The sequence below is a fragment of the Micromys minutus genome (genome assembly GCF_963924665.1).
Source record: "Micromys minutus genome assembly, chromosome: 19".
In the NCBI taxonomy this organism is placed as follows: domain Eukaryota; kingdom Metazoa; phylum Chordata; class Mammalia; order Rodentia; family Muridae; genus Micromys; species Micromys minutus.
Genome location: NC_137954.1, coordinates 14286365 through 14303789, shown reverse-complemented (window position 1 = coordinate 14303789; position 17425 = coordinate 14286365). Strand labels below are relative to the sequence as shown.

Genomic DNA, 17425 nt, shown 5'->3' with positions numbered 1-17425 from the left:
ACAAGACCTCCAAGTTACCCATTGGTTACTGGGGAGAGACATTTTGCCAAAGGTGGCAAGAGGATGCAGAAGACAGAGAGGATGTACGAGACACAGCAACACTGAAAAGGATCAGTCTGAAGACTAGAAAGCTCAATTCCGTTCTCGGGAATATCTTCCCTGCAAAATTGAATAGCAGGGATAGAGCCAGGATGGCATTCTATCGGAATGTGCAGTGCTAAGGTATTTCCAAAAGCAGATTTCCTACAAATGGGGTTTTAAATAGCATCCCAGTCCATCTGTGTGCTTTTAAAATCAGCTTACGCTACAGCACCCCTCTGGCCAGCACTGCTTAGTCATTGAACCTGGACAAGGAGACAGTCAGGGGAGCCTCGTGTTTCCTCTGCCCAGGACCCACTCCTACCTGGCTGCTGGCCCTCACCTACCAGCCGAGCTCGCGGGTTTTAGCACTTTCTTATTGAAACTGTGGGTGGAGAAAGAAAACGAGGGTGGAATGGGAATGGGGTGACATGAGGACTCAGCTCTTGGGACTTCCCCTGGCCTCCAGTGCTGATTCAGTTCCTGCTTCTTAGCGGCATCCGGCCCCTCCAAGCGAAGGCAATGGGAGACCAGATCTAGCCCACGGGCAAAGGTGAAGATATCTTTCCACTGCTAAATATTTCTCTTTATTTACTGGGCACGTAAAGCAACGTATGTTAGTACGTCAGAGAGATTACTGGTAATACCTAGAAACTATACTTTCATATGAACGGTGCCATGTTACTATGGTGATTTTTGATTTAAAAAAAAAAAACCTCACATATCCTGAGTGAGACTGCCAACATTATAGGGCAGACTTTTGTAAGTCCAAGGATTTTAAGTGTATGTGTAGTGTGCTGCCCTTTTGGAAATGCCCATTGGTTGTGGGCGCCTTATTTCGACAACTTACTTCTTTGCAGACCAGAACCTGGTGGGACTTTGTAGCAAAGGAAGAGAAACAGATCTCTTTTTAAACCTCTCTTGATACCCTTCCAAGGGAGGGCCAGCAGCCTCTGTGATCCCCGGGTGTCTCCTTCGCCAGGGCTTTCAGGGATCACCTTGAGCTGTGTTCCCATCACAGAGGCACCTGTCCCCACTCAGGTAAAGACAGAACATCTCTACCGAGCCCTCCATCTGCCAAGTGCAGCTCACTGCCAGCTGCAGAAACAGAATGCCACGTGTTTTTAAGAGTGCCAAGTGCCAGACACTCATATGACAAAAGCCTCGCCTCGCCCACATGGACCCCATGTCTGGGAGCTGCAGACACTGAAGGTACTGGCCGAGAGGATTCAGTACTTCCCCAGTAATCATGACGGCCAATCCGGATCCCAATCCCGACAAACCGAGATTTCTTCTTGTTACTTATTGTCCCGGTTCTTCTCAGGGACACTGGGACTCCCTCTTAGGGTTTGTATCCTTTTATTACCAGACCTCAGTAACTCCTCCACTGGCATTTCATGTCGCTTTGTGATTGTTAATCCAGCATGGGGAAGAGACTCAAGCCATAAATGCTCAATGAGTCCTGCAAGGTGTGGGATGGCAGGGATGAGGTAGACATTTTCTCCTTCATTAACAGTCAGGTAATGCTCTTTAAGTCTCCCTCCTTCTTCCCCCTCAGTTGAGCAAAACGCAACAGCAGCTAGGCTGCTGGAGAAATGGAGTTTCCCAATCACTTTAACATGAAAAAGTAAAATATCAAGGCCAGCGTATCCCTTGCCTCCTTATGAAACAATGGCTCTTCCCCAGCACGGAGACAACCTGAAGGCCCTGCACCTTCTTGGGTAAGCCTACCTACCTTGTGGTTTTTGCCATGTCGGTAGACCATCCAATCTTCACCATTTGTGCTGACCTCCAGCTTGTATGATTTGACGTAGTAGCCTTTCTGGGTCTCCCTGGAAATGGCTCCCTGTGTTGCAATGGCTGTGAGTATGGTTAGGAAGCGCAGGTCCACCTGGGAAGAGAAGCCAGAGAGTAAGGGGACCACTATTCTTAATAATATCTGACCTAGTCTGCAAAGGGTACGGTTGTATTTCTAAGCACACAAACCTGGGTGTGTACGTGTAACCGTGTAGGCAAGTAATCCTGCCGGACAGTTAAAGTCAACTAGTTCTTACCATCATGGGCATTTTTCCTTGAAAACTGGAACTTAATTTTCTTTCTCTTTCTTTCTTTCTTTCTTCTTTCTTTCTTTCTTTCTTTCTTTCTTTCTTTCTTTCTTTCTTTCCTCTCTCTCTCTCTCCCTCCCTCCCTCCCTCCCTCCCTCCCTCTCTCTCTCTCTCTCTCTCTCTCTTTCTTTCTTTCGATTTTTCATTCACTTGCAAATATGAATGGATAATATCAGGTTTCTTCTGACTGCTGAATACTTAGACTTATGACCTCTCATTAACCTGTGATCTGCTTCAGACCATGAAGGCAGAGCTGTCCTAAAGGAAAGGCAAAACTTTACTTTATTCCAGTGCGACCCACTGTAATGCCCCAGAAGTGACAATCCACAGCTGTCTTTTCAACCTTTATTCCCTCACTCACTCCATTGTGTCTATAATCACTGGGGTCACCGAGGGGTCAAAGGGTATGCAGAGTCTGCCCAAGTAATTAGGCTTATGCACCAAGTCCTGACCTTTCACTCTACAAGGAGGACAGCCAACAGTTGAGGTACCTCCCCTCTGACAATGCCAAACCCATTTGGAAATTACTGGATGTTGCTTCTCTGATGGCTATGGTCTTTCTTAATGGCAGTCTCTGTGTGTGTTACTGTGTGCAAACTGATGAAAGTCAATTTAGTGAGCACTTATTGGCTACTCAATGTGAGCACGGCATTATGAAACATTCAAAAGAAATCCACAACAACTTCTTGTATACAAAAAAAGGTAGATAGCAATAAAGAAAAACAGACTATTAAGGGGCAAACATAAGGATATAGAAAATAGACTGTAACCGCAAAGAACATTCTAGAAGCTTTGCAAGATGAAAGGATTTTTGGAGAAGCAGAGGGGGGAGACTGTGACAAATGGCCTGAGAGTTGTGTTCTCAGAGTCTTCGTGGTTCCCTAGAGTTTCTAAGTGGTTTCCTTCCCTTCCTTGATGTCTGCAATGCAGTATCTGTCTTTGAGCAGAGGTCACTATGTCACATCAGAGCTGGGACAGGCTTGTCAGTGGGTCACAAGGCTGTCTGTGTGTGTCATAAAAGCAGATGCTCCCCTCGTATAGAATAGGCAGTTGGTTCTTTCTGTTTACTTTATTCCCAGGGGACCAGAACTGGACCCCTGTGCACTGCAGGAAGATTACTCAACAGGAGCTGCAAGACTTGCTCAGGAAGACTGCAAACAATAGTCTGAAAACACGCTGCCAAGCATCTGGGTAACTTGAGTTTCGTTCCCCGTAGTGACATTTTCCCATGTGTTCTCTGATAGCTATGTGTAAAACCTTCCTGGCAGGCTCCTTCCAGATAGCAGAGATCAGAAGAAGTTGCCACATTCAGCTAGCGCCCAAACAAACCTGCCTTCAGGAAAATGCTCTCCCCACATCTCAGATGCCTGCCTCCCTGTGCCAAGAATGAGGAAGATCTGAAACTATTTATAGAACATTCTTTGGATATGGATAGGGCAAACAGTATCCTGGCAAATAGGCTCTCCTCGGGCCCACTAATGGGCATAGGGGAGGCGGGGGAGTGGTCTTCTCGCTCATCACTTTACTGGACAGATGATGGATGGATGGGTATACTTCTCATGCCTTCTCTTTTTTAGCATCGTCTTTTGACTCTAGCTGAGGGGCCACACACTATCCCACCATCACACGCATCCACACCCCTCTCCGCCAGTATCCGAGTAAGCACCTGGAGATACTCCTTGTTGGAATCCAAGTTGGGTGTCCAGCCATTGTCGTCACCATGGAGCCGGCTCTGTTGAGGAGTCCACCTCCCATCAGAGAAGGTGGATGAGGCACTGATTTGCTCGTTAGCAATCCGGCCAGACTCCATTCCCAGAGGGACATTGCACTGAAAGTCTGGGGAGGGGGGTTGGAGATCGGTAAAGGGTAGAGTTAGGCATCTTAACATCAAACTGCTGGCCCTCCCCTCAGACACTGTTTCCTTCTAGGGACAAGTCCTTACAGGCACTCCCTCATTTTGGATCTAATTATCCGCTCACATTTTAAAAACAACTACACTAAGTCACATAGTTAACAACCCCTCTGGGTCTTCAAGGAACTAAATTGGACCTAAAAGAAATGAGATGATAGATAAATAAGAATCATCATATAAATTAAAAATACCATCTAAAACACGAGTGCTGCGGGCTATGGATGCTTTGAGGTGCCAGATGCACCAGCCATTCGGTACAGGTGAACATGACAATTTGGGTGGGCTGAGCCATTGTGGGAAGCCTGGTTTATTAACCCACACCCAGGAGGCACTTTTGCATGTCTCTCTCTTTCAGCCCAGTGTTTCCTGATTTCTGGCATGGAAGACCGACACTCCGAAGTATAAACACCCATCTTTGGGAAACTTCTTCGTGAGGACAGGCACACCCCAGTGAGTTCCCCGTACACCAAACCGTCTGGGCTAACAGATCTGGGAGTCTCTGACCGCATCAGAAGAAGTGCCGTCCTTCAGATGGATGCTGCTGCAAACAATGATCAGTGTTTGCAGAAGACATGTTTGATAAAAGCCGGCCACCTTTATCAGGTATCAAACCTATTATCCAGCTCTGTAGCTGCACTGGCCATGTACTGAGCCAGCTAGAGCTTGCTGCCTGGTTTCTCACGCACACTTTGGGAACTCTGACGGGAAAACGGAAATAAGCAGGTAGAGCAGAGCCCGTTCACGTTTCTGGCAGCCAGGGCTGCAGCATCTGTAGTTACATGGGTAGTGAGCAGAAGTTCCTCGCTTCTCGTTGTCTCAAAGTGCTTGCTTTTATTTTCCCCCTTTAAGGAAATTATTTGTGTCTCTAAGCAGCCATGGCAGTGAGTCTGAAACACAGGGCTGGCAGCAGATGGCTTGAGAATGGGCCTCAGAATGGGAGACCAGTGGCTCGGGTGGCAGGCTCCGCAACAGCTGGGCTCACCGCAGCTCTTTGCAAAGGCCTGCTACTCAGTGGAAGTTCCCCAAAGCATATGTCCTGCATGTATGAAGTGGAAGTCATGAGACTGCATGGTCTAGCTAGGGAAACTCGGAGCTACAGAGGTTATGTAATGTTGAGTTACGAATGGCTGGTTTTTGGCAATGGCCTTTGAGAACTGGAGATGGAGGAGCTAATCTAGACCTGAGAAATTTAGACACCGTATGTACATCCTCACGAAACTTTTCCATTGATGGAAGAGGGAACGGAGGCTCAAGACAGTCCTGTGGCTTTCTCTGGGAATAACAACTCTTACTTGTTTATGTGTTTGTTTGGTTCTCACAAGGACATGAGACCCCAGACGGACATTGCCTTTTCCCATTCATCTTTGCCGGGAAGGAAAACATGGCTTTCCTTGAACTCGGGTAACACCACCAAGTCTTCAGCATTCTTGTCAACTGTCTCCGAAGAGGTCAGCCTGTACCCATACATGTCCCTAATGAGAAGACAGGATAGGGATTCCCAAATGGTCAACTCACTTTCAGGTGGTTCTTGGTGGACCAAATAGTAACGTGCGGAGAAGCCATCCTTGGCCACTGCCATGTCTGTGTGAAAGGTCAAGGAGAGGATCCCAGTGGACGAGCGGAGTTTGGAGGGTGTTTTCGTCCCACAGTACTTGCCAATCAGAGGACCAACTGGATACAGGAGACAAAGAGTAGAGAAATCTCAAACTCCCTGTCAATGTTTTCTCTCTTTACAAAGTGGTGGACCTCACTGCCAAAGCCTTGATGTAAAAACTGAAGGGTGCTTGGAGAATAATGTGGGATATTTCCTCTGAACGTTAAAAAGTGCTTTCCCTGAGCTGGCTTTGTTCTGTTCTTCCACCCCTGAGAGATGGGCCAGAAGGTATCATTACAGTATCTGCTCTACGGAGGAAGAAATTGAGTTTCAGAAGGTCAGGTGACCTTTTTCCATTCATATTACTATACTAGAAAAGAGCAGAGCTGGGAACCAAACCCTGCTTGCCTGCCTACATCTTATGCTTTTTCTCAAGATGAATTGTATCCTTTACATTAGAAGATGCTTAGAACAACCACAAAGATGAACAATTCTTTTTTCCCCAATACTAATTACAGGATCTGTGTTGGTTCTTCACCTGATCTATACATGCTCCTCTTGGCCATAAATGATTACTTTTCAAAAGCCGTGACTATATTCGTAGTGATAAAATAATACGGATCGTGATACGAGTAATAATAGGTCATTTCACAGCCGAGATACTGAGAGGTTCAATAACTTGGGCTGGATTGTACAGCAGAGAGATTCAAGTCCAGTCAGTCTGGCTTTAATTTTTTCTTCTTTTAATTTTTAATTTTTTTTACAACATATGGGAATTGATTAACTTCGATCCTAAACACCTGGTGTAGAAAGGAACATCGCCTACATTGCAATCTCTGATGGTAATCTCAGTTGTCAAGTTGATGAAATTTAGAATCACCTTAGAGACGGTCCTATGGGTATAGCTATGAGGGGTTACCCTGATTGGTTAATTTTAGTGGGGAGACCTGTTCCCTTCGGGTGCTACTATTCCCTAGGCCAGGGTCCTGACCTTTCTAAGGAGAGAGTGAGCTGAGGCTGAGCATTCACTCACCATGTGGAATGCCATCCCAGATATCCAGCCAGTCATATTTACAGTCTCCTTCCCCCACTTGTAGAGGGTCATGCTCCAGGTCAAAGGTCAGGAACTGTAGGATGATTTCCATCCTGGGTTTGGCCAAGATGGTGAAGGTGCAGTCCAGATTGTGTGGATATTTCTCTGGAAACCCTGGAGACTCAATGGTCCCATTGGGGCTTGTAAAGTTCTTGGAACAATCTTCAGAGCCTGTGTGCCAGAGAGAGAGAGAGAGAGAGAGAGAGAGAGAGAGAGAGAGAGAGAGAGAGATCATTAGAGAGTAACCTTTCCCTGTTGTCTCGTCTGCCTTTGGATTATTTAAATGTTTACATTTATGTCCCCCAACTCACAAGGTCTTATTTCTTCTCAAGTGGCCATTGGAGCAACACACCCTTCCTGTCTAAGTTTCAAGCCCTCAAGCCAACCTCTCTTTGGGATAGAAATTAGGGTGATTCAGCTGATCGCTTTGAATATTAGAATAAGAGCAACAGTTGGAGGGTAAGAGGTAAAAAGGTGTGTGTGTGTGTGTGTGTGTGTGTGTAAGAGAGAGAGAGAGAGATCTTGAAAGAGGAACAGAGTCTTCTTTCTCAATTACTCAGCTGCTCACTCCAGAATGTAAGTTATTTCAATCCTTAAGGAAGGCTTGCTGGTTGCCAGCAGAGAAAACAATGTTATCCCTTATTTATTGCTGACCTCAACACTAGCCTCTATTGTACCCAGCTAGCTAAGGGCCCCTTCTCCCTCCAAGTTCCAAGGTGCCTCAGGGGAGGGGCAAAGGGGAGCCCGAGCCTCATTCATGTCCCGACTGTATTAAAACGGCCTGCTCTGTAGTAGCAGGACAATTAACAATCGTGGTTTTTAGCCGGTGGATCACAGTAGGGCGTTGGGGTTGTTAAAGGCCGCTCGGGTGGCGAGTCTGGAAAAATGCAGCAGTGTATTGACATTTGGAAGGCTTCTGGTGCCTTTGTGGTGGGGATGGCCTTGTTTCTCTCCGAAGCTCTTGGGTGAGCTTTCTGGGGATGTATCCTGATAAAAACAAGACACACACTCCAGCCTGCTGCAAGCTTGGGCAGCAGCAGGAGCTGTGGGAGGGTTACAGATGCCACAACCCCAGACCTTGAGGTGGAGTCACAGCTGAGGAGCCCTTGTTTAAACTCAGCAGAGACCCAGCAAACACAAAGAGCAAGACCGGGTGCAGGTGAATCACGGGGATGCAGATGCTGGCCATTCTAGTAGTCTTTACTGACAACATTTTGGATTTTAAAATAAGTAAAGGAAGCAGGATTCACGGAGGGGATATTAGATGCTCTGAGCAGGAAGAAAACAACAATAACAACACAGAAATACTCAATAAACCAGGTGTCTGCTGGCAGGAAGTGCCCTCTGGGTTTCACACTAAAATATGATCAGTATGCCCATCTTAGCCCACAACGACATCTTTATCTGGGGCTCCTATAAAGGGGGCTCTGGGACCCTCTGCAAGTCTCTTTAACAGATGATGACTTTCTGGAAAGCTACAAATATCTGACTTGGAGAAGGGACCATGCCAATAAGTATATGTGTATTTGGGTTGGGCAAGTAACTTTCTGTAGCTGGGGCAGCCTAGAAAATTCCCAGCATCTGCAGCTATATCCATCAATACGACCTCTCTGTTGGGTTCCGTGGAGAATGAGGACCAGGAGTAGGAACCCCTTCCTGGGTTATTTGGAGCTCTAGGGGTCACATCTCAGAGGCTTTGCCTTTTATTCTCTGCACAGCGGCAGCAGGGAAGTCCCAGCATTGCCAGTGGGCAGCTAGCTTGGGGAATGGGGGGGTGAGCTGGGGTACCCCCCTTTCCTCAGCTTTGTTGAGCATCAGGAAGCAAATTCCTGGGGGCTTTCTCAGTGGCCTGGGATGATGTGATGTAGGAAAGCCAGGCCAGCTGGCTGGTCTTCAGGGGACCAAGAAGAATTTTGAAAAGGTTAGAGTTTATGCAGATTCCTTCGTGGTGCACACAGGGAGCCTCACACAGTGCCAGATGGAAATCAGCTCTCTGTTCACTACTGACTTGAGAGTTAGCCTCCTGAGAGTCCCCTCCTAGAGCTGGCTCTGTTGTCAACCCTTTCGAAGGCATGGGGACTCGGAACCTCCTTGGGAGATGGGAATTTATGATAGAATCCTTGATCCTTGTCATCCATGGTAACAAAGTGCTTCAACAATGGACATGTAGAGTCTGATATGGGCCCTGGAGAATGTGAGATCCAAAGTGTTCAGTTTCAGGATCCCCAGGTCTAGCATTTAACTGGAAGGAATCTTTCAAAGTACTTAAGGCCAAGCAAATAACAAAGAAAAAACAGTGCATGTCTGACACATGGTTAGAAATGGATACATTCTCTGGCTGGTTTTGCGTGAGGTGAGAAAACATTGTTGTAATCCTTTGCAAGCAGAAAAAAAAAGCAGGCATCTTTTAAAATTATATATTTGTCTCTAGTCCTACCATGGCCAAAGCACCTGAATGGCAACTGAAAAAAAATACAAAGTCAAAATGGGATCCTGGGGACAATGGAGACAGAATTCAAGTCCTGCAGAAATCTGACTAATTCATCATGCTTTCCTGCAACATGTTAAAAGGACAGACATCTTTTAAATTCCCAGCTGACATATGTTTATGTCACTTCAGTGACAAGATTACTCTGGAGGTCTGAACCGGTGTGGTGGCTCAGACCTGTAATCCCAGGAAACTGAGGCAGGAGGACCACAGTGAGTTTTGGCAAGCCTGGGCTGTGTATTGAACTCTAGGACAATGTGGGCTGCAGAGTGAATCTCAGTCTTATAAATCAACAAAACAACACAAAACTGGAGTTGGGGGGCTGGACTGTAGTGAATGATTTCATCCCAAAGGGCTTTGGCATGCAAGATAATTTATAACATGGTAGCCAAGGAGAATCCAAAGACAGGAAAACGCAAGGGTCTGGGGTCAAGCTTGACCTGACCACAGGTGGCGATGTCAGGCCTTTATCTTAGGGGCTTGGAGATCTGGGCCTCTTTCTATCTGTGGACAAGCCCCACCATTTTACTCTCAGAAGTGCCACCAAGGAATGAGAATGAGAAATAAATTTGGATTTTGAATTTCTGCTAAACGAACATCAGAATAGCAACACACACTTCCGACTGATCATGTTTCCTGCCCCCACCTTTCACTTTTTTTTTTTTTTTAATTTTCTTTTCTTATTCTGTTCCAGGTTCGGCAACTTCAGGGCATCTCAGTTTGCAACTTTTTCTTGCCTTACCCTTCTCCAGGTGACACGGCCTGGTGAAATATACAATATTTTATCCTTCCTTTAGGTTGGACATGACCTTCCATTCTAGCCATATGCTCTCTCTGTCCCAGCCTTGAGGATACTTGTTTCGCAGTGTAACTTTGTAGCAGAACCAGCAGAGAGCCAGGCTTCCAGAGCCTTCTGTAGGGCTGTTTGCAGATCTGTGTTTACAGTTTCCCCTCTCTCTTTTTATGAATCTGACTGGCAAACATCGCTAGGCTTGTTTGGGTTTCCCCAGCGTGTCCACCCATTTCTTTCATGTTCTGTGGCTGATGTAAACTTTGTAAACTGTGTATTTTCTCACAGGACTGCAACCATGGAAATAGTGACACAAGGCAAGGCTCCTACCTAAAGAATATATACGTTCCAAACGCCTCGGTTTTGACTTTCACTCTCTGTGCATTCCTGTCCATGGTATTTATAGAGCTGACTTCTAGACCAAGATCTATTCTTCCTGGTGTTGCGGGGTGAGGGGGAAATGAAGAGACCTGAACTCTCTTTGGGGCTGTCACTCACTTGAGTATCTCTTCCAGGGGTAATCCCAGTCCGTAAAGTGGGCTGCCTCATTGCTCTAGGGTCAAGCCGCCTTCCTGTCTTAGCGGGAACTACTTTTTTCTGCTCTTCACAGACTTGCTGCCTTATTTAAAATTTTACTTCTGCAAGTCATCTAAACAGCAGGCTGCATCGTGAATCTCTCTCGTGCATTTTATCTTTTCATGCCCTCCTTCAAACTTGTGTGAGTGATAGCGTTAACATCCACTTTTCCGGAGGCTTTCTGGAGAGTGTAGTACCATGCTTGGGGGAGCCTTGAGATATAAACAGTGAGACCAGAGGGACGCTTAAAGGCCCCTGGAAGGTCTTGCATGGGCTGATTTCCTTCTGTGGCTGAGCTGAGCAACAGCTTTGGCACCTGGGACTCCTTGGTGATAGGCTGCAGTGTTCTTCAGTTGCATTTCCAATACAGTGACAGTGACTTGTGCCTTCACATGACACTCTGTAGTACCGTTTCCTTTTGTTGTCACCAGAAATACAGATGGTGTATTTGTGCTATGAGGGTTTGTCTACTGTCTCTCTCACAAGCCACGGACAAGAAATCTGCCTCATTCCTTCTTTCTCTTGCACTCTTAGAAGAGGATGCTCATCGGTACCCTGATCTACATCTTAGAAGAGGATGCTCATCGGTACCCTGACCTGCATCTTAGAAGAGGATGCTCATCGGTACCCTGATCTGCATCTTAGAAGAGGATGCTCATCCGTACCCTGATCTGCATCTTAGAAGAGGATGTTCATCGGTACCCTGATCTACATCTTAGAAGAGGATGCTCATCCGTACCCTGATCTACATCTTAGAAGAGGATGCTCATCGGTACCCTGATCTGCATCTTAGAAGAGGATGTTCATCGGTACCCTGATCTACATCTTAGAAGAGGATGCTCATCGGTACCCTGATCTGCATCTTAGAAGAGGATGCTCATCCGTACCCTGATCTGCATCTTAGAAGAGGATGTTCATCGGTACCCTGATCTGCATCTTGCGCTAGGACTCAAAGAGTCGTGGATCTAGTTATTCAGGGGTCTCATAGCAGCCCCAGCCCAGGACACATAGATCAGTTCCTGAGTTTATCATGAAACATGATGATGCATGGCAGATGGACCATCTTAGGTCTATGCCTTCTGAGAGTTTAGGTTCCCCACTCTGACTGCTGACCACACTCTTTCATTTGGGTGGTCAGATACTCCCAACAAATACTTAGAATGGACATAAAAAGTGTGTTCAACAGCCACCACTTCCTTCCAAGAACTGTTTAATGAAAAGAAGAAGCTACATTCTGAATAGTTTCCCCTTGTCCTGAACAGGAGCCAGACTTGGGTTTCTCAATGACAGGATAACAACTTCTCCTGGAATTAGACTTCATAATGAAGTTATAGAAGTTAGGCTCCTAAAGAAAGAAAATACTCAGATACAAAGGCAAGTCTTCTGAGGGAAGGTTGCCCTGTGTGGGCAAGGTGAGGGACAATCAGGGCCATCCCTTCCTCGGCCACAGTGAGAAATGACACAGGACAGAGGACATATCTCTGAAGAACGGAAGTGTGGCCCTAATGCAGCACCTTCAGATGAGAACTGTTCTACTGAGCTTCAGAAGTTAGTCCTGTCCATAAAGACCCAGAGCACCTCATGAGATGCATGGGCCCCACTAGTCAACTCAAAGAAGTGTTTTCTGCCCGGGTTTCCACTAATTTTCGGTAGCTTTTCAGGGTGTCTGGTTCCCTAGCACACGGGAAACAGAAGTTCAGTGTGTAGGGGTGGTAAAATGGATTGCCCAGAAGGAATGTCTAGGAATCCTAGTTTAATTTAAAAGCAGTGACTGACCCCATCCTAAGGTCCTGGTGAGATCTTTAGAAACCGGAAACAATGAAAAGATTATATCCTCTCTGTCCCCATGTAATTCCAAATAGAGACAACATTAAACCATGAAGCGGTTAGGATGAAGTTCAACCAAGTTCAACCACGAGGAGAGGCTTGATTTAACACAAAAACCCAATTCTTCCAAGAGATATTCTTATAATCACAACCCATGGGCCCTCCTCTATGCTGATGCTTCGTCTTTTCTCTCAAACTGGAGGTCACTTGATCTGCCTTTTATTATTAAGGCATTACCAGATTTCCTCAGACCCTCCCAGGCTCTCTTCAGGAGTCTCTTCACCCACCACCATAATCAGGCCAGACGACTGAAGCTCTCAACACCCGATGCCATCCACTGACCAGGGCTTCCCTCTATGTTCCACCTTTTCCCCTTAGACACCCATCTGTGGTGGCCTCTACTGTAGACCCCACTAACCTGTTTTGAAGATCTCATAGCGTAGGGAGAAACCTGCCCCCTGCCGGGCGTAGTCTGACGTGAACTTGATGTATAACACGGAGCCAGAAGAGATGATGGTGGGCGGGGCGATGTTCCCACAGTGCTTGCCCAGGAGGTCAGCTGACTCACTGTCCCCATCTCGAATCTCAATGAAGTCATACCTAGGTGGGGACAGCAAAAAAGAGCACGGCTGAGAAAAGAGACTGAAGATCAGTCTCCTCTTTTGGTTCTTCCTGGTCTTTTATAGACATTCAGGTGTTACAGACCGACCAACAAAGGGCTCCATACTTGCTTTGGCATGCAGGCAAACACAGCCACAGGAAGTTGCTCTGTTCAAGCTATAGTGAATGAGCGCATGGATGGGAAGAAGCCTTATCTCTTGTTCACATACTAGGAATTGCATCATTCCATCAGGATCTCAAAGTGAGAATCGTTTTGTTTTGCCACCTTAGGTGGAAGTAGCATCCTTTTAATTCCTATTGTGACCTCTCCAAATTGTTGTGTCTCCTTAACTCTGTCACAGCAAGTCAGTGAAATACTTTTAGCTTCTCTGTCTTCAAATGGAACGGGAGGAGAAAAATAGCAGCTCCGACATGCTGACGTGAAGACGGGATGAAAAATTACATGTCAGGGACTGGCACCCTGGGGACGATTCAGTCGTGTTTGTTCTCCTGTCCCTTAGCCTGTTTAGTTTTCTCCTGGGCCATCCCCTCTTGCTCCTGTTTTTAATTGGCAGTCTCTTCATCTGGATTCCACCTCCTTCCCTGAGATGCGCCTACAAAGTTCCCACTGGCTCTGTCTAGTCAACAGGACTTCAAAAGGCACCAGTACCAAATCAGATAAGGCAATAAAAACTTCCCCCAAAGACTAGCATCTCCTTGGGGACTGTGCCTGCATACCTGTAACTAGTAGCCTTTTAAGAGTGAGGGCTACTTGGTCTCCCCCAAACTACGCTCCCTTCAAACTGAGCCAAGTGTCCTGGCATGGAGTGTAGACGTCTTGCAGTTTTCCTTGGCCAGGTTCATAGACTTATTAAAAAATAATAATAATAAAATAAAGGAAGACCCTCTCCTTTCTGATACACTGCTTTCAGCTGGGGCGCATGCCCAACAAATAATCCTGTTTGCGCTCCTTCTGAGCTTCCAGTTGCTACTTAAATCACAGAGCTGAAGTGGAAACTCCCTCCCAGACAGGAAGAAACAGCAGTTTCTTCAAAAAAACATCCATCTCCCCATCTCTCCTCTCCCTCTCTGAATTTTCCACCAACCTGTATAAGTAACACATAGGAAATTGCTTCCTTGTGGGCAAGGAAAGAGGTTGATGATGCAGCCAGCCCTCCCTGGGATGTGGCCTCCAGCTCTTCTTGACACACTGGTCTGTGGGAGCTGGCGGCCTGCACAGGTGGTTGGAGTAAGTCAGAGAGGCCGGAGGCTTCACTTCAACCTCTGGGAGCCATATCTCAGACCGCTCAGCCATTTCAGAATAAATAGGCGTGTAAAGGAAAGCTAATCAGTGTAGTTTATCCTGAGGCCCTGAAGGGATGGGCTCCTGCAACCAAAAGAGCTACTGGTCCTGGATCCCTGGAGAGATCTGGAGATGGTGTGATACAGGCTTCTAGGAGCGCTGGTGAGATAGCCAGACTATGAAGGCCCCAGGGTAGGGTGGGGATCTGTTTAGGGCTGGAATTTTTCAGTGTGGGAGATCGAAGTAACTTTGAAAGGAAGCTTCCTCAATTCCAAAGCAAAAGCGAAAAGACACTTGGTTCGAGGGGAAATTCCCCATCCCCTCCCGCCCCCCCTGGAAAGCCCCTCCGCCCTTGCACTCTTGAGTTAAATACTGCTTAGCAGTCAGTCAGCTGAGCCCTGGTGTGCTTAAGAGAGTTCACACAAGTCAGGCAGCCCCTCCTCACTCCTCACGGACTATACACATTTGTAAAATAAAGTGGATAAATAAAATTTAGTGGATATGTCCACTCAAAAACTTTTGAGAGAACTGAGAAAAGTAAGCTTCAACTCTTTCTGAGCCTTAAAACTCAGAGGAAAGAGGGCTGAGGAGAGGGTTTTGGAGGGTAAGTTAAGTGCTTATTAGACAAGATGAGGGTCTGACTAAAAGCCTCAGAAGCCAGGCCAGGCTGGATACAGTAGAGTCCGTCTGCAATCCCATTGCCCTGTTGTGAGACCAGAGGTGGAGATAAGGAGGTGCCCTGGAAGCTTGCAGGCTGGCAGACCCTGTCCCAGACAAGGGGGAAGGCAAAGGCTGATACCCGAGTTTGCATTCTGGCTTCACACATAAACTATGGGGGCACCAGCACCTTCATGTTTGTGTACGTGTGTGTGTGTGTGTGTGTGTGTGTGTGTGTGTGTGCTCTCACACTCACACAATAAATATAAATACTTTTTTAAAAAAGAAAATGAAGACATAACAGTAAAAGGGATACTAGGAGCATCCTTCTTCCGTTCCGAGCTCTGCATGACTGAGCCTCATCTGCATAAAGAGTTACTACAGTGTCTGGCACCCAGTTTGTGCCCAAGAAAGACAACTGGTTTGTCAAATTCTCTCACATCTGTTTTGGAGGCAAAGAGGTTGAGCCATGCACATAGATGGTGCTTCTCTGAAGAAATAGAGATCCAGGACTTGTAATGCAGTGAATGTGAAGATGTAGGCTCTTAAGACGTTTGGAAGGTACTTTTTTTTTTTTTTTTTTTTGGCAAAATTTGACAGTTATTAGTTCATAGCCTTTAAGCCAGAACTTTAGGATTTTTTTTCCCCTAAGAAAACAATCAGAGAGTGGTGTAAGGTTGTCTGTGCATCGTTATGAGTGTTTTTAAAGAAGCATATATGAAAAGTGAGAAGATGTTTCCCTTATAAATAGCATCATGCTGAAAAATCCAACTGGAGAGGGCGAGCAAATCAATTCTGGTATATTTATAAAATGAAGTATTCAGCTGCTACGGAAAAATAGTGTGGCAGGTCTGGATTTTTTGGCTTTATAGGAAAAAAGTTCATGATATACTATTAATGTAAAACGAACAGATTTTAAAGTCCATCTTAAAATGTACACATGAATTTTCTTGCCTAAGCAGCCAAATAACCAAAGTTAAAAAAAAAATAGTACATCTAAGATGCCAGCAAGGATATATCACCAACTGGGCAATTTCACCTTCTTTGTTTTCTTCTGCTATCTGAATTATTATTATAAGTTCACATTCCTTCAATAAGAGTAAGTTCTTAAAAAGAGCCATAGTCCTGAAGTTTTCAAAGTAGAAATGCTGAGAAAAACAATCCTTATGATTTAGCGGGATGCACATAGCTGTGTTTGCCAAAATCCTGTCTCTTGAGGACTGAAGCGGAGGGTCAGAGTTCAAGGCCAGTTTGGGCTATGCAGTATTCTGTCTCAAAAAACCCAAACAAACAAATAAAAATTAGCTGATAGGTGTGGATTCTTTTTCAATATCGATTTACCATCCATCTCATTTGAGCTTTAGTACGTAAAACACATAAGTCACGGCATGTCAAAAAAAAAATAGTATTTCAGATATCATACTCAGTAAATAATATTTTTAAAATATAATAAAAACCCTGATATGTGACTTTACGTTGGTAACCTGGCCAGCAACAAACCCATGTTTACTTCATCTATACACACCTAGTGAAGGCGGTGCATTTGAACAAAGGTTCCTCTAAGCCACTGAGTCACACTGTCTCTGGGCTTGTTAGTTAAGGGGACACCCCTCCCACACACACACACTTCCTGCCTGAATTTCTTTGTGAAGCAAATAACCAGGTCTCCCTTAAACTTAGGAAAACTGGATGTTTTTGAAACAAATGTGCTTGAGGGAGACAAGACCATGAGTTACAAGTTGGCACGCAAGATTTTTCTTCCTCTAGGGTCCTGGCTACACCCTGTGGACAAGTCCCACTTAACCATGTGGCCTTCTAGAAGGGCTTTTGGTATAAAGGGCACACTCCCAGTGACACACTGACTTCATATAGAATGTCTCATTTACCTCCTGTGTGACAGAGTCATTTGGGGAAATTTTTTATTATTAGGGATTTGCTGCAGCTGGAGTAGATCTCCTTAGAAACTTGAGTGTTGTCAGGTTCATTTGTGAAGGGCTCAGAGGAGGCTCAGGAAGTTTGCGGCTTTGGAATAAACGCAGGCTTTGCGTTCAGCCTTGAATCTCCAGTGTTTGTTTGATCAAGAAATCTGGGGTGCAGACTCGAGCTTCACCCCAAGGACAGTGAAACTGGATAACTTGAAAGCTGCCCTCTCTCCCAGCCTATTACTGCCTCCCAGAAGCCAACATGAAACAGCTAACAGACATATTAACTATAGTGTTTGCATTTCATTACTCATAATCTCTCTCAAATGAAAAAATTCCTTCCGAAGCCTTAACACTGCCTCTCCTTACTTTAGTTATTTATTTTTTCCCCTGAGCCGAGGCGGCCATCTATACCTTGTTCTTGTTTTCTCGCACACACGGTCCCCGAGTGCTTTCTTCCCTGTCAGAACACAGCTTGTG

General features: G+C 45.8%; 1 protein-coding gene across 2 annotated transcripts in view; it reads right to left on the bottom strand.

Moving 5' to 3' along the window:
* The window catches only part of NRP2 (neuropilin 2), a gene marked incomplete at its 3' end in the record, with an annotated part of 113776 nt that overhangs the window by 65843 nt on the left and 30508 nt on the right, over positions 1-17425 (bottom strand). For both annotated transcript variants that reach the window (XM_080932923.1, XM_080932924.1), the window contains exons 3-7: positions 12882-13063; positions 6723-6953; positions 5611-5766; positions 3850-4019; positions 1814-1969 (exon numbers count right to left, since the gene is read on the bottom strand). In XM_080932923.1, the coding sequence (XP_080789049.1) occupies positions 1814-1969; positions 3850-4019; positions 5611-5766; positions 6723-6953; positions 12882-13063 (895 nt within the window). The remainder of the gene's footprint in view (positions 1-1813; positions 1970-3849; positions 4020-5610; positions 5767-6722; positions 6954-12881; positions 13064-17425) is intronic.